The sequence below is a fragment of the Calonectris borealis genome, chromosome 6 (genome assembly GCF_964195595.1).
Source record: "Calonectris borealis chromosome 6, bCalBor7.hap1.2, whole genome shotgun sequence".
Taxonomy (NCBI): Eukaryota; Metazoa; Chordata; class Aves; order Procellariiformes; family Procellariidae; genus Calonectris; species Calonectris borealis.
The window spans coordinates 22,631,351-22,652,325 of NC_134317.1; the positions used below are offsets into that span (position 1 = coordinate 22,631,351).

At 41.0% G+C, this 20,975-nt stretch overlaps 2 protein-coding genes across 16 annotated transcripts in view; one reads left to right on the top strand and one right to left on the bottom strand.

The window, feature by feature from the left end:
• Positions 1-12,645, bottom strand: part of FASTKD1 (FAST kinase domains 1) — a 22,412-nt gene extending 9,767 nt beyond the window's left edge. Inside the window, exons 1-10 of one of the 13 annotated variants that reach the window (XM_075153147.1) lie at positions 12,447-12,645; positions 11,654-11,757; positions 7,719-7,805; positions 6,274-6,773; positions 5,851-5,919; positions 4,744-4,869; positions 3,180-3,578; positions 1,893-2,003; positions 1,138-1,251; positions 597-728 (exon numbers count right to left, since the gene is read on the bottom strand). In XM_075153147.1, the coding sequence (XP_075009248.1) occupies positions 597-728; positions 1,138-1,251; positions 1,893-2,003; positions 3,180-3,578; positions 4,744-4,869; positions 5,851-5,919; positions 6,274-6,608 (1,286 nt within the window). In that variant the 5' untranslated portion in view covers positions 6,609-6,773; positions 7,719-7,805; positions 11,654-11,757; positions 12,447-12,645. Of the gene's footprint in view, positions 1-596; positions 729-1,137; positions 1,252-1,892; positions 2,004-3,179; positions 3,579-4,743; positions 4,870-5,212; positions 5,377-5,850; positions 5,920-6,273; positions 6,774-7,718; positions 7,806-9,727; positions 10,386-11,653; positions 11,758-12,446 lie in introns of those variants that run through there. The other 12 variants (XM_075153149.1, XR_012674087.1, XM_075153150.1 and 9 more) reach the window with 12 other exon arrangements.
• Positions 12,646-12,695: 50 nt separating this feature from the next.
• Positions 12,696-20,975, top strand: part of PPIG (peptidylprolyl isomerase G) — a 28,583-nt gene continuing 20,303 nt past the window's right edge. The window contains exons 1-2 of one of the 3 annotated variants that reach the window (XM_075153160.1): positions 12,696-13,015; positions 14,751-14,895. The gene's annotated coding sequence lies outside the window, so the exon portion shown is untranslated. The remainder of the gene's footprint in view (positions 13,016-14,750; positions 14,896-20,975) is intronic. The other 2 variants (XM_075153159.1, XM_075153161.1) reach the window with 2 other exon arrangements.

Here is a 20,975-nt window from a genome sequence, read left to right on the forward strand (position 1 = left end):
CGAAGGCATCATCCACAAAAAACACGTACAGCCAGAGCACTGCATTCCTATAGAGGCTGAGCAATGGAAGCAACAGTGGCAGGTCTCTTCTCCCGCAATTCCAGAAACGATTTCCCTTTCTATGTTGCAACTGGACAAGCCTGAGAACTAACTAGACAGTTCTTCAATCAAAAGAAGAATACTTCCGCTTCACACTTTCACTTGTTCCAACCATGGCATTCTTACTGTATGTTTTTCATTACTTGTTTCTCCAACCATCAAAGACGACGTTAATACCTACCCTTCCTATAAAGTACCAATCAAAATTTCCTGTTCAATGTCATTATATTGCAGCAGCTAAAGGGCGAGGGGCAAAAAAATCTATTTTTAAAAGACGACATATCTATTAGCAGGTACCATTCGGTCTACAGTCAAGACAATATCCACCTCCTATCCTCCAATTTACATGTGAATAGAATCAAATACTTTTAACAGTTTGTTACTTCTTCGTATTTTATGGAAACAAAACAATTTAACATCTTAGCTTCTTATTTAAAATACTAAGTAGACAACTGTTTAATACTTAAATAGCTATGTTTCCAAGAATACACACTTACCCAAATAGTAACATTTTTAGTTTGGCAAACAGCTCCAGATTGTGGCAACGCAACACCACCAAGTACTGTGTTAACTTTACCAACTGTAATACATGATAGCTATCCAAGTGTTTGTGCAGAATAGAAGCCATTCTGAATACAAAGAGAAAAAGATGACATGGTATTATGCTAATACAGAAGATACTGCAAAACCCAACATCCCACATGAAGAAGGGGTGTCCCATGGTGCACAGTACCTAAGTGCAGGGTTGCACACACCTGCACTCCTCTCCACTCCAGTTTTGATGGTGTTCCACTAAGACACAACAACCTCTCTCCACTTAGTGAATCAAAATTAAAGCCCTCATCGCAGCAAAACAGCTACTTCACTCTAATAATTTCTGTTGCAGATTTTACAATCAGTTAAATTTAGAATGGGATAAACTAGAACAGCATCACCAGCTTCAGCACCACTGTGCTCACTTATAATGAAATAGTGGTCGCTACAGCTATGTTGGTCTAAAGCTGCAAGAGGGGGCTAATTTGTAGGGTAAGGTAATACCTTAAGACCTTCTTTAGACAGTGAGCTTCAAGGAGAAAAAGCATGAATTCACCTGGTCTTCTTTTTAATACCACTCTGCTCCACAGTACTACTTGTCCTTTTTCTTCCAAGGATCTGTTCGGTTCATAGAACTACATTCAATCCAGTTATTGCTCACAACCTGCATTTAATCCTCTGCATCTGTGACATATCTGATGCTACATCTTCTGTGCCCAAAACCTCAACTGCTTTTTCCTTCATTGTATGAAAGATATTACCTCTCCCTATAAACAACGTTCAGTTTACAACTGCAGAAAATCTGGCCCAGGTTCTTAAAGACACAAGACTGAATAGTTCAAAGTAGGGCACAATAACTTTTGAAGAAACAATTCACATCAGTAACAGGATCTCCTAGATAGGACACATTCTCTGCAACTTAGTATATTCTCATTTGTCTCACCAGTTTACAGTAATTGTTAGAGGCTAAGTTTACTCAAATAGGATCACATATTTGTAAATAAGCCAAAAATTGTATTACATTAACTTAGTAGGGTTGAAATGCCTATCTATGAAATTCCTAAATTGCCTCAATTACTTCTGGGTCAAGCTGTGATATTCTAAAACCTGTAATAGCTAACTAGATATAGCACATATGCATTCATGTGCATGTGACTCACTTTCCACTCCCAACTTAATGGGTATTATATAGTTTTTCATACTAAATGGAAGTAGTTTACCTAGAGAATACAACTTCTTAGTAGTATCAAAAAAATTACTTTTTGAGTAGATGAGAATTTCTGCATTTCATTTTCTGCATCGTCTTCAGTATTACCAATACTTGATGACTGCTAAATTCTTCTGCCATGCGCACTGCAGTTACTAGCAACCTAAAGAGGAAAAGAAAATATATCTTTTCCAAAGAAAAACAGTTGAAAATCTCCAGCAAAGATTGCAGCCATTTTCTTTGTCTAGGAAGGAAAGAACCAATAGACTACTTCAGGAAACACAGGAAAACAAATCCCCCCAAATTTAGAGACCTTTGTTCTGTGGACCCTTCTTCTAAACAATTGATCTGTATGGCACAGATAAAGAGATGTGAGTGTGTTAGATCAGTACATATTGCTCTGACACTAGAAACTAGCAAGTCCAACAATTCTGAAAGCAGACAAGAAGTAGAGAAGGTACTCTAAGACACTAAACAATTCACCATCAATCAGCAAGCTACAGATAACAGAATCAAACATGAGTTGAACTGGTTCTGGGGCAAATAAAGCTAATGACTTTTTCTGCCTCACACTGATTTTTACCAAAAATTAAATAAATTTTTAAAAAATCTAGGAAAAGGTTTTGGAACTAAGTCAGCTATGGCAAAACCAACACAGGCTTGCTGTATATCCAGATCTCTGAACAGAGGCAAATGTTCATGAAGAAAAGTCTGAAAATATGACTAATTGTAATTAACACAGCAAACTCTGCCTAAAACTGCAGACTTTGAGAGACCCATGACTAATACCACCCCCAAACAGGATTTTGTAGCACAAGAAAAACAGGCAGAGAAAAATCTGCCACACACCACTATGCTCTAATTGCTAAATAAATGCTGAAGTGTTCCCTGCTGACGACCTTTCATATAGAATAGGATGTACAGCAAACTGGGATAGAACAAGACTCAGGCTGTTTCAGCTACTGCCAGTCTTAAAAAGGAAAAAACAACATATACCACTGCATATATTTCTCAGGAGAAAAACAGAAGGTTTTTTACTACCATCCACTGTGAAAGGAAGGCTGTAGTCTAAGAGACAGAGCTACAAGATGGCCTTGCATAACAGCATTCACATACCTCTTGATTACTGGATCCAGCTTTCTATGCAACTGTTTTAAGACAAACTGCTATGACAGTGTTTCCATAATGAAATAATACCTTGCTACAAAGTTACAACTAGGAAACCGAATGCTCAGCTCACAGATAGGCTCAGAAATTCCTCCAAACACCAGTACATTTTTAATTGTTGTGCAAGACTATGTATATATCATAAATAAGACAAAATTGTTAATAAACTTACCTTTCTCTTATGTTGGATCCTGCCATAGGTCCAAGAGTAAAAAATAATTTTGCAAACATTTCAGGATCATAATAATCGTCTATAGTTTCAGACAGCAGCTGTTTAGCAACCAAGCGGAATTCAGCATTGTCAAAACCCAGCTGCTCGTACAGTCCAAAAATAAGACTAATACTGTGTATATCAAGACGGGAGGCACTTTTAAGGAAAATCCTGTTGCATTTTTCTACCAACGGATGATATCTCAGTTTAACATTTTGAAGAAACTGTAGTATTCTTTTGGCATAGTTGAAGTGGACTTCATCCTCTTCTTCCAAGAGCTGCTCAGCCTTGTTCAGTAATCGATCTCGAAAACTCTGTGAGATAACATCAGATATGCTGATCATCAAAACTGACAAGATCCTAAAAAATTCAAAAGATTTTACACTTACACATTGAACATGATAAGTAATAAATTTTAGATTTCTTAAATAAACTATGCAAATAAAGGAACATTAGTCAGGGTGTTGCTGACTTCTGTGTAAAAAGGAATTTTAAATCTAATGCAGAAAAAACAGATGAGCAAAAACCATTTCTCCTACTAAAGTCAAAATTCTGCTTTCAGTGAATTTCTGAAATGATTGGGGTTTTTCAACCATCCTTACAAAGTTGTATGCGATGAAAGCATTTGCCTAAGGCAAGACTCTAACTTGCCTGATTCAAATTTGCAAAAAGATCTTTAATGTTCAATGGAAAGTAAAGAAACCCAAACAATTCTCAAGTGATAGAATGGGGAGAAGAGTCATTGTCACTCCTAAAGAAAGAATCCCTTCCTAAGGGAATAAAACTTATGACCACAGGGAGAGTCAGTTTTGTAAAGAAATGCACTCCCGTTCAATGAGTTTCATAAGCAGGTTCCTCACATCCACAAAAATAAGTGTTGGGACTGCTAGTGCTGTATAAAGCAGAAAAAGGGAAGAGCAGCCTTTGCTATAACGGCCCAGGGGTAACAGAGGCAAGAAAAAGAAGCTTGGACTTCTTTGACTAGGGACAGGTTTTAACTAATTTTAATATTAGGGTAATGCACTAGACATGCTTGCAAGAGAATTGATTAATTCAACTTGACAAAAAAAAAATGCTCTGATGATAAATAAAAATAACATTGCTTTAAGACTCCTTATTGCTATTCACAATAGTAAACTAAATCCATGCCATAGTAGATAAACTACCAATCTCAAGGAATAAAAATATCTTCTGATGAGTCAATAGCCTCTAAATTCTCAAAAAGTCCAAGAAAAATTTAGAATCAGGATAAAGCAGTATCTGTTGTTTTTCCACTGTAAGTGGAAATTTAAACACGGTAAGTGGTTATAAAGAAATTCTTCGCAACATCATTGGAAAAATGCATTCACCTAAGCAAACCTGTCCATGAAAATCAATGCACTAATACAAATCACCTCTTCCCCACAAACCCCAAACTGAAGAAAAGCAACCTCCAGTTGAGAAAAAGGGAAAGCATTCAGCAAAGGCAGCCCTGTAATTGTGACATATTGCTTCTCCTGCTACTCAATTTCATTCTGACACTTACCTTATATCCTGTATAGAATCCAGTTTCATGTCCACAATATGAGCTACTTGGCCAATTATAGGACTGAAATGTCTGCGTTGCTTGTGTAAACACAGTGCGAATTTAGACAGAGCTGGCAGACTAAGCCTGTCAAGACATCAAAGACAGACAGACAGAATATTTACCTTTCATTTCTAGTGAATAACTAAAGATAAAAATCTACTTCAACAACTATATAAAAGACAAGGTTATATTCAAATTACCAAACAAGGAAATAAAATATCTAAGCATTTCCTGTTTGGTCACCTAGAGTGATACCTCGGACTTAGTCAAAACACTTAGGTATTTTATATTAAAGCACATTGTGCATTCGGAGCTCTAGAAAAATCAGAAGTTCTTCATTTAACCAGATCAGCGTAAGAAATCTATAAAGATTACATTCTCAAGCAATGATGTGAAACAGCTAAAATGAATGTGAGCAATTTATTACCTGAATGTCATTTTGTGTTCAAGGTACTCTGAATTTATTTAATTGTCAAGATGCCCCAAGTGTTAAGCTGGAAGAGGCAATTCTGTGATGCCGGTGCCAAGTCTGACACTAGCTTCTGCCATTAACCTGAGATTAAAGAATGAAAATTACAATACCCTCCCCCCCCAAAAAAAATCAAAACAACCCAACAAAAAACAACAACAAAAACCGCACAAAGGGAAAATGTTGATGTTTTAATACAAAAGGTTTTTACTAAAATTGATATAAGCAGCGTTCTAACAACCACTTAAGAGTTGGACCAAGCTCTAAGATAAAACTGTAAATATTAAAACCTGCAATTTACTTCAAACACATAAACCTACACAGACAATATATTTCAAAATCTTAAGTATCAGTCCCTGTTGTTGCAGTATCTGAATCTCTCAAGCACTTGTGTACCGAAGTCCATCAATACTCAAAGCCTCCATATGTATAAAAATAATTTCCAAAACCTTCAAAAATGCAATTGTCATTTAAAATACTCACATTACGTTTAAAACATCTTGTAAAGACTCTTTGAGAACTCTGTGTAGCCTCACATGAAGCAAACCATGCTTGCAACTTATACCTTTCACAAAGCATAGGAGTACAGTACTTGCCTTTCTAATCTTTTCCATGCTTCTGTAACAAGCACTTCTGCTAGAGAGTCATGGTCTTCAACATTGAGCCTTCAGAAGAAAGACATAATAGTTTGAAGTTTGTTTCAAAAGTTATAAAGAAATAAGACCTATGTCCTTTCATTATTCATCATGTTTTACTTTTTTATCACTCCCTCCATTCAAACAGATTATAAACATTTGTGCATTAATAATCATAACTCCATTTACTGGGAGCGCAAAACAGATAGTTCTGCCTGCATCTCAAAAACTGAAGCACAGGTTGTTAAGTTGTCTGTGTCACAGAGTACGGAAGCTGGGACAGGGCAGTCTCCCAATCTCCTTATACGATGGCTTTGTAGACAAAATTCTTTTATTACCAAATACAAAATGTAGAGATGTGGAATTCAACATAATGCTGCTTACCTCAGAATACTATATAGGGTGTCCACTATGGCCTCATCTTCCATGTGTTCCACCTTGTTTTCTGCTAAAATGCAAAGAGTAAGAAACTGGGAGTGATTTCTTATATAGTCACTAGTCCTTAAGAGAAGCGGCCTCTTCTTTTGCAATTGCCACAGCACGTTCAATGCAATTCCCACATGTTTTTCAGAAAGCCTGGCCTTGTTCCTTCCAACAAGGCTGAACACTTCATCTTCATTGGTGCAGCTATTTATTTGGCTCAAAAGCAGATCACTACTCAGAGTCCGAGCTTGGTAATGTCTCAGCGTAAACAAGCAAACCTGCCTCAAACAAAACATTTTGCTATGCCAACCAGCTGTCTTTAAAATGTCCAGAAGATTCTTCTTTCACTTTTCATAGTAAACCACGTTGTTACAAAGAACAAACTCAAGTATTTGAAACTTGATCATTCTTCTTTCATCCTGTATGGTCACTGTGTTAAGAAAAATTCAATTCTGAGGTACCTGTAATGAGATAGAATTAAAGCAGTTAAGTACAGTCGTAACTACTAGCTAAAAATCAATGTCTCTACTTTTTAATGTTCTGAGTAAGGTAAGCTTGAGAGGAACCTACAGCCTCTCAGAGAAGCTCCCAACAATGAACACTGACATGCTCACAAGCACTAAGAAAAGTTAGTCCACTTGGTAAGTTTTCAAATTTAGAAACCTGCCTTTAAAAGGCGCATGTGCTATCATGATACTACTGAGAAGGCAAAGCTGAGCTTTTTAATGTGCAGGCGCTGCATGACTAAGTCAAGTGGGGCTTGCTCTCACGAGGCCACTCCATAATCCCAGACAGTGGTCCGGGAACTGCCATAAAATACAACTATTCGTGGTAAAAGGAAGTGAGATGGCAAAAGCTCCTGAGCTGGCATCACTGGATTCCTCCGGCTCTGTATGTGCATCCATCCCACAGTGATATCTACTGCATCCGGTCTACAAGCCTCTCCCAGAGTTTCCTTTCCACTCTGCTCTCCTTAGTCTGTGGTCTGTGTCTTGTAAACACATGAAGATTTTGGTATATGGCTTCTAGTTGGGAAGGTTGACCACCTTTGTAATATAGGATATTGATCAGTCACAACGCATCAGCTGAAATGACCCACTGCGCAAAAGAAAAGCAACCCAATTCCCCAAATTATAGCGGAAGCTACAGACTTATCTATTGAAATTTAGTAAGTATTAATTTGTTTTCTTAATATATCCCCCAATCTGTACACAGTGCTAACAAATATGATTCTACAATCTACAAAATTGGTTCCAAGCTGCAGGACACGAACCACTGGTAGTAAATGTTGTGGTACACCAAAAAAGACCCATCAAATTCCCTTAACTCAGAGATCGTGGAAAAGACTGGAAGTCTTACTTTAGCAGATATAATCAGTAACAACAAAAATTATCAACATATCATACCAGCAAACTTGAATGCTCTTCAACTGTAGGCATGATTCCATCAATGTAACATTATCAAGGCGATGGCAGCAGCACGGACTAGGTCTACTGAGAAAGAAAAAAACTTATTTGAGGTAAAGTACTGAAATCATCCCACAAAATTGGATATAGCTGGATTTCTTTTGATGTCTGCACAATCAGCTTCAGAGAATAAAAAGTCATCTGACGTATTGTACTACACTGCTGTCACTGACACTGGGGCAGATACAAGGAAAGCTGAAATGAAGTAATTTTAATTTATGATCTGATTATTCAGTTATAATATGAAATGTTTTCTTCCCTGTGCAAAATGAAAGCATACAAAAACAAAAGGTACAAATTTTCCAGATATTATGTATTAAGTACCTTTTATAACAAAGATTTGCTTTATAGTCCCTTTTCAGAGATTGCTTTTATTGCTTCTATTTGTTCCATAAGATAGTTGTCTGTACAAAGAGTTTATTCCACTTTATCACTGAGAAAAGTTGTGTGATATTATTTGTTCTATGTAATCTCCACAAAAAGTATTTTTGGCTTTTCCCTCTTAGTGCACAGCCACATGCTTTTAGAATTAGCTGGGACTTCTTATGAGATTTTATAACGGGTATTAAGCAAGCTAAAATACAGATCAGAGGCTGGTCAAGCCACTGTTAAATCACAATCTAGTAATCTTCCACAAAATCTCAAGCACTAAATTAACCACGTTTACCAGACCATTTGACAATTTTTTTACCCCACAGATTTTCCAGTTAATTAAAAATACTTTTTCTCTTCCCTTTTGTCATGTAGATGCATGTAGATGGAGCAAATCAGATACAGTGACAATAATCAAAAGCAGAAGTGATTGACTGTTCCACCAACAGCTTCTAAGCAGAAGCCACAATACAGTTATCATAATTATTGAGCTATATAAACTACCTAGTTTAAAGAGAGGCAAAAAGCATTTCCCTTCTAATGATGTGATAGTAAAGTACAGCTTGAAAACCAGCACAAATTTTTAACCTTTTTGTATGACCATGTCCGAAGTCCTAGCTGCAAACGAACAGAATTTTTTTCTTAATCCTATTTTAGAGAACTAAGACAGCATCAGACAAATACCTTTAAGAGAATACTGATATATTTAAACTTGATTTTAAGATTTCATGTATTGTATTATAGAACATTAAGCAAAGGCTTTTTATTAGTCTTATTTTTGCCTTGCTTACTGTTCCTCTATTTTCATATGTCATCCAATGTTAAAAATAGTTACAATATCAATTCACATTTACTCCCCACAGTACTGGCAAGCTAAGCTGTCAGAAGTCAGGATGAAGTAGATACCTGAGAGAATATAAAAATTTCAGGTTCAAATAATTTCCTTGTAAACCCAGGTAACACATTCTTTCCCCTTCTCGTGCTGCAATGGACCTTGCATCCCCTACCCTAATCCTGGTAACCAGGATCTCTATCTAAAACACTCTGCAGGAAGTTTCCAAATATTTCTCTTTCTGGAAGGTATTTAGCAGATGCGAGTGATTTACCACAAACTTGTATGCAATTTCAAGTTGTAATTAATTCTAATATCTTATAAAAAGGAAATCAATAGAAAACGTTGGATGTTTTGAAACTTACAAATACATAGATTAAAAATAGGAAATGTGTATCTACCTAAAGAACTATTTCTAAAGTGTTCTACTTACCATGCAAAATATACACTAAAAGGACAAGAAATTCTTTAAAATAATTTCCTATCAGTTGAAACAGAATAAGCATTTTCAAGGCTGTATTAGAAACTACAGTGAGCCAGTAAGTCTTCCACAAAGGAGAAAATGTGGACACCCGCCACTCCCCAAGTATAAAAAGTATTAAAGATTTAAGTAACTAAGTGTTAAGAAAGCTGCTTGTGCGGTAATGGATGTTTTTGACCTCTCTGCGAGAGTCACCTCAGTTTTCGTGAGCCACGCCGTGGGCAGTACAACATCCCAGTCACACGGGTACCAGCAGCGGCCTACCTCATGTCCTGCCTTCGCCCCGCACCGCCGGGGCTGCATCCGTCCCGCGCTGCTGCCGGGTCACCGGGCGGACCCGGAAAGCCCGCCTGCTCCCACCTGCGGGTCGCCTCCTCCTTTCCTGCGGGGAGATTCTGACCCAGAAGCGCTTCAGAAGGAGCGGGGGAAGGGGCTGAGTCGCCACACAGGCCTTAAGGCGGCGGCAGCGGCGGGTGGAGAGGGGGCGGCCGGAGCCCCGCTGCCCCCCACCCGCACGCAGGGGGCACACCGCAGCGTTAGGCTCGTTCCCCGCCACCGCCCGGCGCTCCCTCGGCCACGTTTAGCCCAACGGCGGCCGCATTAAGCGCGTACGCTCTGGGAGGAAAAGGGCTCTGCCGTGCTCGGCGGGAGGAAGCTCCGGCACCCCGGAACCGCCTCGCTCCGCCGCGGCCCAGCCTGCCCTGCCCCCGCGGGAGTCGTCCTGTGCCGCGGCCCCAGCTCGCCCGCCCGCCCGTACCGGCACTCGCCAGCAGGAGGGCGGCGTTGCCCGGGCCGTGCCCCAGCCCGCCTTCTCCTCGCGCCTCTCCTCGCTCCTGGCGGAGAGGTGGCGGCGGCCTCTCAGGGACGGCCCGCGGGCCTCCCTGCGCGCCTGCGGAGCGGGCGCCCAGGCTAGGCGGGCTGCGCTGTGGGGCGGGCAGCGGGCAGGGTCAGCTGCCGGCAGGCCAAAGCCGCGGCCCCGGCTTCCGGCCCCGCGTGTGCGCCGGCGGGGCGCGGGAGGCGGGGTGTCTGCTAGCGCTGGCTTGAGCGAGGGCTATTGAAACGGCAAAGTCCAGCACCCAGCGAGGTTAAATAAGAAAACAAAGGAATCGGTGTTGTCTGCGCAACTTTTGAGACCTCCGTGCGCCCGCAGAACGCAATCTGAGAAGTCCTGAGATGACTTTTTCACAAGACCCTTCCTGTACTCAAGCCACAGGTGGATACTGCTCACTCAAAACAAGCGCGTGGTTTCGCCTCAGTACTGCACGTGCCTCTGCAACGTTGCTCACTGTGCCTGTGCCCCAAGACAGAGCATTTCCCGTGAGCTGAGGTGTCAGGAAATGTGGGGAGAAAGGTGAAAGTCCAGCCAGTTAGACCTTCCAAAGGAAATTAAAAAACTAATAAAGATGTTCGAAGGTCATCTTGATTATTGAGGTCATATTAATAAAACCAACATTTATATAACACATTCTGAGGGGAAAAAGTTTTCCCTGGCTAGAAAAATCACAAAGGGACTGAAGTTCAGGAAGTGTGAAGTTCAAGAGTTTGGGTTCGCTGTACTGGAATTAACATTACTTTATTTTACATTATAATTTTTTTATGCTTTGCAAAAAAAAAAAACAACTTAAAAATGTACGAGTTCTGGAACACATCTAACATATGTTGCAACATGTATATTGCTTATGTTATATACATATAGCTCCAGGTCATCTTTCTGGACCTTTTCTCACCACCACTGATAATAACAAAGTCATTTAGATAGAATGATAACAATCTCAGATAGTTCTAAAATTCTATCTAAAATCACAACCAGGACTATTACCATGACCAATTTTGACTAGTTGTTTTGCAGCTATCTATCAAAGGTTTGGTTTTTTTACTTTTTCTTTTACTCAACTGTTATTGATCTTACGTGTACCTCATATATTGGATACATATGAATATGGAACTCACTCAAACTAATAAAATAGCCCCTATTTTATTTATTATAGGTTGTAGTGTTTTAGAAAAACAGCACGTAAAATTTTTAACTGGATTTATAACAATTTTTCTAACTGTAAAATTTGTGACTGGAACAGCTCCTGTACCCTTCCGCTAGCAAATCCAGATTGCCTTAGTTACAGTCTACACAGGCAGGCAAGCAACAGAGTGAGACCCAAACCCTGTCAGGTGATCTCAAAGGGTGGCACTTGCCTCTTTCAAGAATCTCACGCCTTGTGCAAATTCACTAAGAACTCCAAGGCATCTGTTCTCCCCCTTTAGAGGAAAACTATTCCATGTTCATATGAAGGGGACTTCTGCAAATCATACGGATTTTTCATTTACAAGATGCTGAACTTCCTACTTTTGACTTGTCAAGTACATTTGGATTAAATCAATTAATAATGCCTAAAACAAATTAAAAATGCTAGATAAAATTACCTTAAATTTTAAGTTGGACACATAGGGGAAGAAAACAAGATTCATCAAAGCATGCTGTGCTGAAGCCAGTGTTGATTTACTGAACAGAAGTCCAGTCACCAGCTTCTTCAGGATTTCAGAACACACAGGGGTCAATTTCTCAATTTTTAACTTTTTTCCCAGAAATTCAGGAGAAAAATTGTTTTCCTGCTTTCAACAGACTTCTCAATAGCCAGTCACAGGACTTCCATTATCTCCTCTGATGTATGATTACTAACCCCAATACCCACTGGTCTGAATTAAAACCCTTCAAAGGAGGTACGTACTTCCATGTCTTCGTTAATTTTGAAGGTGCTTACAGCTTTATGCATTGTCATGGACGTTCATGTCCCTGTTTTTAAGATAAACTGAAATTAACTTTGAATGGCAATACAGACATATGGGATAGGAGTATCAGGAACTTTTTTTTTTGCATACAGTTGGTCTAAATTCCCATCTTAGTTCTTTACAACCCCTAACGACGTGTGCCAAGTACTGCTGGAGTACCCCTAAGCCCTTCCAGTATTGTTCTGGACGTTTCATTTACCAATCCCTTGGCCACTTTCCGGGCTCTTCGCTGAGCCACCCATCGGCGTCCCGCCAGCAGGGAAGGCCACCACTACCTCCGGACACGTCTGGTTGGAAAGCACCCGTGTACCTGCAGAAACAAGGCAAAGGCCTCCTGCCGCTCCAGCGACACCGGCGCCTTCCCGCGCTGCGCCCAGCCTCGCCTCAGGCGGCGGGGCCAGGCGGTCGGGGCCGGCGGCGGAGCGCGGGGCGGCAGCCCCGGCAGGCCGGGCGGCGGGAGGGGGCGGAGCGCCTCTGACGAGCTCGAGGAGGCGGGCGTCCCCCTCCCCCAACCGCTTCGGCTGCTTCCGAGCGGCCCCCGCCGCCTCCGGGCAGGGCTGTGCTGCGGCCGGCGACCCCCCGCACCCTTCCCGGGCCGGAGTGCCGCTTCTCCCGTCTCCGCGGCCTCCACCCGCCCCCCCCCCGCCGCACCGCCCCCGGGGTCGCCCCCTCCCGCCCTTTCCTTCCACTGACGCAGTCTGTGCCGCACCAGCTCTAACATGGCGGCGAGGCGCTGAAGAGCGCGGGGCGACGCGGGCCGTGAGCGGGGTGAGTGCCGGCGCCGCAGCCGGGCGCCGCCGGCGTCCGGCGCGGTCGCCATGCGGCCGAGCGAGGGCAGCGGCCCAGGCCGCGGCGTGGGCGCCAGGGGCTCGGTAGGTGGAGGTCGCAGCGCCGCAGGGCCGGAGCCTCGGTCACGGACGGGGGTGGGAGCCCCGGCCGGAGCCTCGGTCACGGACGGGGGTGGGAGCCCCGGCCCCTCCCCGGCCCGTCGAGGGGGCTACCCAGCCCGGCCTGGCCGCCGCTCCGGGGCGGGCGTGGGGCAGTCGCGGTCGCCCGCGCCGGCTCCCCGCGCACACACGCCCCCTCGCAAGGCCCGGCGGCCCGTGTGCGAGGGGCGGGCGGGCCGCGGCCGGGGCGTCCAGCGCTTCCCTGAGGGGGCGCCCGGGGCCTTCCCGGTGAGGGTGGCCCCTGAGAGGAAAGGGGGTGTGTGAGAAGCTGCGAGCGGGGCCCGAAGGCAGGCGGGAGCAGGAGGGGTAGGTGAAGTGGCGGACGGGGCCTGGCGAAAATTGCGCCAGGTGGTAGGGTCCGCGAGGCCGGGTATTGCCTCTCCGCAGCCTAACGAGCCGCGGCCCGGGCACGCCGCGGGTCTGCCTGCCCGCTGCGAGCGCTCTGGTCGGCCTCTCGGGTGCTGCTCTGTGCCTGCTCGGGAGTTTGAATGAGTCCTCCCTCCTCCCCTAGAAGGCGAAGTAACCGGGCTGTCTGCGTGCCACATGTTCTCCTCCCCTCTGCAGGCCTCTCCTGGGGAAGTGGAGCCTACAGGAGCTACCATGGCTGGCAGGAGGGTCCTCTGCCTCTCTCTTTTAAGGATTTTCTGAGGCACTTCAGAGATTTTTATGAGTAATGGGTTTCAGGCTCATCTTGTTTGCAGCCACGACCAAACTATAAGTACTGCGTGTATGTGATTGTACTTTGAGTTACTGAGGAGGCTTTGAAGGAGAGAGGCTTGGGAGGAAAAAAAAAAGTTTACTGAAATTGTGGACAAAATATCTATTGTAGTGTTAAACATTGCCTTACAATTCAGTCACAATTAGAAAAGCATCTTCCATAATGATGATAAAGAAGTCACTTTTGCTAGTAGTTGCCTGATGTTTGACTAGTTAATTATATTTTAGTAATCATCCGAGACCTGTTTTAAGAGGAACATGAGACCATTTCTTTTGCATAAAGTCTATTTTCTAAAATGTATCTTTTCTTCTGAGAGAATATTTTGTTTTTCATGTTTTTGTTCTATATTGCCTGCAGAAGAGGCTGTTCTTTGGACAGGGATAAATGTTTTTAGTTTTGTCTGCGGTTTTTGGTTTTTTTTTTTGCTTTATCTTTTTTCCCCCATTTTATTTCACTCTTCCCATTCATTAATGCATTGGGGTCCAGCATGACTCAAATTTTTAGGTGCTACCATGATAAAAATATGGAAATTACACACACATGATTTATGCAGCATTAGTTTATCTAAACTCGCAGAGCTTGATTTATCAGTTTTAAAAAATTATTTATAAAGATTTCAGAAAAAGTATAGTTTCCTGTATATGAAGTAGATCTGAAGTGGATCATATAAAGGATACCAACATCCATAATCCTCTGAGAGCACCCTTTGAGACTGTATTTCTTACTAAGACTTCCCATTTTTCCAGTCCTTTTCTGTGAAACAGAAACATTTTTTTTTAAGTTAGCTAAGCAGTCATCAAGCTGTTATCAAAAGAAGATTTATTTTTTTTTCCCGTAGGATCTCAGAAAATCTGTGGATTATGAGGGAATTTGAGTGAAGAATATGTACTGCAATTTTACTCTGCTGCAGCATGATGTCTCCACTACCAGTTCACTCCTCCATGCCATGTGCGCTTAGGAGCCATCTTGCATTTGGAAGCAAAGTCAGTGAGTGCCAGAGAGCAAATCTGGCCATCCTCTAATGGAGTGAGGTCTAGGTAGGAGGCCGGGATGAGGCAGGGAAGGGATCTGGAGCTAAAGTAGTAGAGAAAGAAGGAGAACATGAGAATAAAAGATGATAGAACAAACTTCTTTTTTTTTTTTGTTATGGTTGGCAAATATGGGTCAGCATTAAGAACTATCTCCTACTGTTGCATGGTCTTGCCTTATTCTCATATTCAGTAACAGGGGTAGGAAGGGATTCATTCCACTTCTGAAATTTAGTTTGGGGATCCTAATGGGTAAATGGCTTGGAGATTACCCTAGACCCTTTAAAAGCTTTTTTCCCTTTCATACAATGCTAAAACTTGCCTTTTCTTAGCATTTTATAAGTTTTAAAATATAAATTCGTGGTTTCAGACCTATGCTAATCCACTTTCTGGTTACGAATAGTAGAATCGAAATGGACACGTTTCTTTGCTGCTGCTGGGGAGCAGTGAACACCAAAAAAGGCACTTATTTGTGCATAGACCTGGGAGAAAACGTGTATTTTTTCACAAATCTTAAAAAAAAAAAAAAGTACTGTCTGCATAGATTAGATAATAGAAAATCATGACTACCTCTTGACAACAAAGCTTTTTACTTGCTATTGACAAGAGTGTGGTTAGATATTTAAACATCTTTTTTATTGTAGGTGTCTCTTTCCTAGCAAAAATAAAACAAAGGGCATGATCTAGTAGGAACCCGTATTTCTGTTTAAATAGTTTAAGAAAATGTTACTACCTTCTCAGCTGAATGTTATGTTCTCCCAGCTGAGATGTTATAACTGGGTGTGTATTCCTTATATGCTTCAGTACAAGAAGACTAAATTCATGTTAATAATTGCAAAAAATCATACTGAAAGTGATGTAAATGAACTATGCAGTGCAGTAGTGTTAGGAGTATGTACTGCATATTTAGTCAGGACCTATCTGAGGATGGTATTTTCTAATATCTCCCTAAGAGGATAGCAGGCTTTTGCCACATGTCCATGGAAGACAATGATTGATATTGCCAGTATCTCTTAATTTGATTTCTTTTTTAGGGGGAGAAAATACTATGTCAGTAGTTCAAAGAAGACTTATAGCATTATTCTGGAGAAGGAGGCCTGATGGAAAGTGGTGTCAATGACTTTTTGCCTGCAAAAATGTTGAAAGTCTCTTTTGTGGATGGCTTTTTCCCTCTAAGTACCATTAGAAGGGGCAGTCAGGTTGAAAACCTATAATTTGTGATTTCTGATGATGAGTAGAAATTTCATAGACCTGTGTAGAACGCAAATGTTTTCTTCTTTTCTTATAGATGTGTTAAGTCCACGTGATTGCAAAGACAGCATCCTAAACCTGAAATGTGTTCAAGTGTAGTACCTTATTCCTAAATCTGCTGACAGCAAAGATCCTGTGCTGCTGATCAGTAAAATGAAAAAAAAATTAATTTCCTTAGTTGTCATTGCTGCTAATTCAGAGTTTTTTGATGGTGAAACACAGAGGAAAAGTTGGTGGCATTTGGGGAAAATGCTGAGGAAGTGATGGAGATTGAGGCTTGGGCTGGTTGGATTTTTGTTGTTGACACCTTCAGTATCATCCTAACACAGCTGAAAGCTCTGACAAAGGAATGGAACTAGGAACAAAATTTTATGTCTCCCATTTCACAATCATAAATTCATTTCCAGTTTAATTCATACTGGAAAGAACATATAACATTTTTAGTCTATGGCTCCACCGTAACTTTAAGCTGATTCATGCTGCTGCCAAATCTTTTCTTGGAAGGGGGGAAGAAAGGATAGTTTTTATGCAGCTAGGTGGTCACCTGTATGAAAGCTAAACGCATGGATGTATGAGTCCTCCATTCTGGTATCAGCCCACATTTATATTGGCTTCAAGTGAGTGGAACCACAGCCTTAGTGAATGTGATATATGTTCAGTACTCACTTTGTGCGTTTGCATTTTCTGGACTCAAAGTTTTGCTTAAAAATATATTTCTGAAGATTCCAGATGGCTATCTTTGCAATATAAATCAATGTACTTTTGTCTTTCTGCATTTGTAGATGGCCTGAAACAAAATACTAAGAATGTGAATTTATGCGCTTTATTGTTCACTTCATTTGGACTTTGAATGAAGACCAATGCAGAAGATAATTGTAAATTGATGCAAGGAAACAAATATAAAGGCAAGGTCAAGGAGAAATTAAAAATGGGGGAGAGCTGATGATGACAGAGAAAGAAGTGAAGGAATAGGACACAATATATATTTTTCCTACTGAATTCATGCTCCAAATCGGTTCTGTCCTGTGCATGGACTGAACCAAATAGGTAGTCCCATGACCTAGCATAGTTACAAATAAAGGGGTTTTTTTGCCCTCATAAAACTAGGAAATACTACTGTATTGCTGCTTGCCATCATCTCTTGTGAGATGCATGACACGTTGATACTTCAGTTGGTGTGCATCTGTGAGTGCTTTCTAACCCGTTTCAGTCAAAAGGAACTAGTTTAATATAAACAGTATTATTACCAGATCCTTGCTAGCACAGGTGATTTTGGAAAAAAATCCCCAAGATGTATTTTTAAGCGTATCAGCACATATAAGTGATAATCTCTGGCAGAGAGATGCTTGTGAACAGTTTGGGATGGTTATCTTTTTCCATTGGCACAGATCATTTTGAAGAACAGCTGTCTGCAGCCTGGCCATGAATTGGCCAGCTTTCTCCTGCAAATATTTGAACAAAATAATGAGGTTGATGGAGGTGTGAAGGGATGTGAACCCTGACGGACACAGCTGGTGATGCATTGGTTATGGATGCAGCTGTTCTGACAAGACTAAATATTTTTGGTATATTTGTCAATAAACACAAATATGCTCTAAGCTGAACTGTAATTCCACTTTCAGAAATAAAACAAACAGGCCTCTTTTGTTAGATATACTGAAGTGGTTTTTTGGTTTTGGTTGTTTGGGTTTTTTTTTTTTTGCATAGTTTCTACTTAGACTTAGTAAAAGGCTCCTTAAACAGGAGGTGATTGAGAATGATGAATGGCTTGAACATTTCAGGATAGTACTTGGGTTGTTATATTGTCCTTTTTTACAGAGTTTTGGAAGGAAGAAGTGAGCTGACTTCTCAAAATTGCCCTTCTACATGGCACATTTTTGTGTGTATGTGTAGTGAGCACCTTCTGGGTTGACTTTACGAGTGAAGGGAGTATGATTTTAAAGTTCCATCAAGTTCACAACTGAAAAATGCAAAGTATTGTGGGTTAAGAGTATCCACATTCTAATTGAAAATAAATTTGAAGAGATAAATACAAAAGTCATGTAAGCCCCATTGTTACCAGACATATAGTGCTATTGACCTTTACTTGTAATTTTCTGACTTTATTCTTGGTATTTTCAAATTGTTTTTCTTTGTTGGTTCTGTATTTAACATTCATACCCCATGTCCTTGCTTTTAATACAGACAAGTTGTAAATGATTGGTATGTACAAGATTGTGTTTGGTATTAAATAATATATGAATAGAAATTAATAGTTTATGGATCATTTGTAACTCAGTAGTTTTCCCTGTAACACTTCAGGAGAAGGTCTGTCTGAAGTAGTAACTGTGCGAAGGATACTTAAATATATTGGAGAGAAAACGCTCACTTGACTTGTAGGTAGGTAGGATAAATGTCTTTAGCCTGGTTTACTAGGCAACATCATCTCAAGAGTTAGGTGTATTTACTTGGCCTGGTGTTTGTCCAGTCAGGGTGTTCATACTGACCAGTTGACATAACTGTCATTTAGAACCAAGCGCAGCCAGTATTTAGGGAATATTATTGGAGGTTTTAGGGAAAGTGCAGGGGACATTGGAAGTAACATTTAGAACACGGACTACACTTATTTGTTCCACTGTTCATGAGACAATGTAGAGGTAGAAAAACATCAAAATCAGCAAAAGTTGGCGAGAATAGGGATTCAGGTAGAATTCTTTATTTCTTCCTTCTCTCTTCCACCCTGTTGTCTACAAAGCAGAATCAAAAATTGACTGATGTAGGTATATTGACATTTATTTTACAATTTAGGTTTAGTCATTATCAATGTTTGAAAAAAAAAAATTGTGTCATATGTTAAGATAGTTTGCATTTATTTTGGCTAAAATACTGTATATAAACGTTAAGGCATACCTCTACATTTCTCAAGCAAATTGCCTGTAAAGCAGCAGTTAAATCCCTCCTCACTCAAGCACTACAGCTAAATGTTTAAAGTTTGGGTACAATTGATCAATCAGTTGTGGTACTACTGGTCCTTAAATGTCTCAGGTCAGTTAAAACAGTCAGTTCTACCACCAAACAATATTTATTGTAGCATTTATTCTGAGAGGTTTCCTAGAAAAAAAAATCCCCCCATCCCTCCCTGCAGCTGTATAGTCTATTCTGCTGCTGACAGTATGAGTTGATGGCTGTCCTTTGGGCTGGTCTCAGTTCTGAAAGCAGTCTGTCCCCTCCCACCTGTCTCATCTCCCTTCCCTTGCCCGCGCTGCCACCTTCCTTGCGCTGCCCCAGAGTTTGTGCAGCAGTGTGGTGAGCAGGTCAGCCTTCTGCTAACCCCACAACATCAAAGTTCTCAGCTACAGGTGTTTTCTCTATCTGTTTCTCTGCCTGGCTACAAAATTTGTTGTACTAATAGAAGAGAAGTGGTAATTCAGGGAGAGGAGCGAGCAGACTAAGGCAAGCCTGCTGCTGTTGACGAGTCTCTGGCTTGTGTGGATTAATATATTCGTTACACAGCTAAGAGGGAATCTAGTGAGATTCTGCATGTTTGCAAAGTCTTCTCATGCTAAAAATCACATGAATGATAAACTACTGAGTGGTGTTTAATTTAAACCAGTCCCGCATTGTTCTTGTGATTTTTTTTTTTTACTGTGTAATCTTGGCAAAATGTTAGGAGTGACACTGAACACAAGTAGAGAGAATAATATAGACTAACATGATTACACTGCTGTCTTTTGATTTCTTATAGCCTCTTGTTCGTAAGCTGAGAGTGACAGATGGTGACAATTGAATTTTTCGAGGCTGTTGTGTGGCAGAGCTGTGAGTGGAGCTCTAGGAGAGATGTATGCAGTATGTCAGCTAGATTTGAGTAGTGTTTTCTGGCAATAAAAAATAATTAGAACTGAAAATTTATAGATTATATTCCAAATTTTGGAAAAGGTACTCCAGTCTTACAGATCCTTTTGCCATCATTGTTTTTTCCCTCTCTGAAGTAATTCAGAGAGGATGAGGCTTCAGAAAAGGAAAAGAATATCATGATTGTACATAATGTTGGAAGACCAGAGATGCAAATGGGATTAGGCATTGCTTGTTACACAAAAATAAAGGGATTTATGTACTGAAAGAAAAGGGAAAAGTTGCATTAAAATTCTTGATAAAGAATAATAGAAACATTTAGGTTGGAAAAGACCCTTGAGATCATTGAGTCAAACTGTGAACCTAACACTACCAAGTCCACCACTAAACTATGTCCCTAAGCACTATGTCTGCACATCTTTTAAATACCTCCAGGGATGGTGACTCAAAAGAGATAAGCAATGACATAAAAGGAAAAGAAACAATGAAAAGCTCAAATCATTTAACTTATGTGGAAGAGCTACATCTTTGGATTTTTTTCATGTAGAATGGTTTGGATTCTAATTAGAGCAGCTCCTGATAACTGCAGTGACAGGAATCCAGGAAATATATTCCTAAGAAATTGAATGCTTAAGTCTTAACATGACAATACGTTGGTGACTTGTCAAGTTGTAATCAATCATAAGTTATTTTCCACTCTTTGACCATTCTCTTTATTTGTGGCAAAAGTTCTGATATTTCTGAAAGTATGCCTACTTGACTTGGGCAATTTTTACTCACCTATAGCAGTTGAAGAAGTTCACCATCCTGGCCTGTTCACTTTTCTGTGCTCCTAGACAAGCAGTATGTTCTCTCTTGAGCAGCTGTAGTTCATGGCCCAGGTAATTAATAGTAACAGATGAACTGACCTGGGTTCTGGCCTGCAGCAGCTGATGTATTCCTGAGGAGAACAG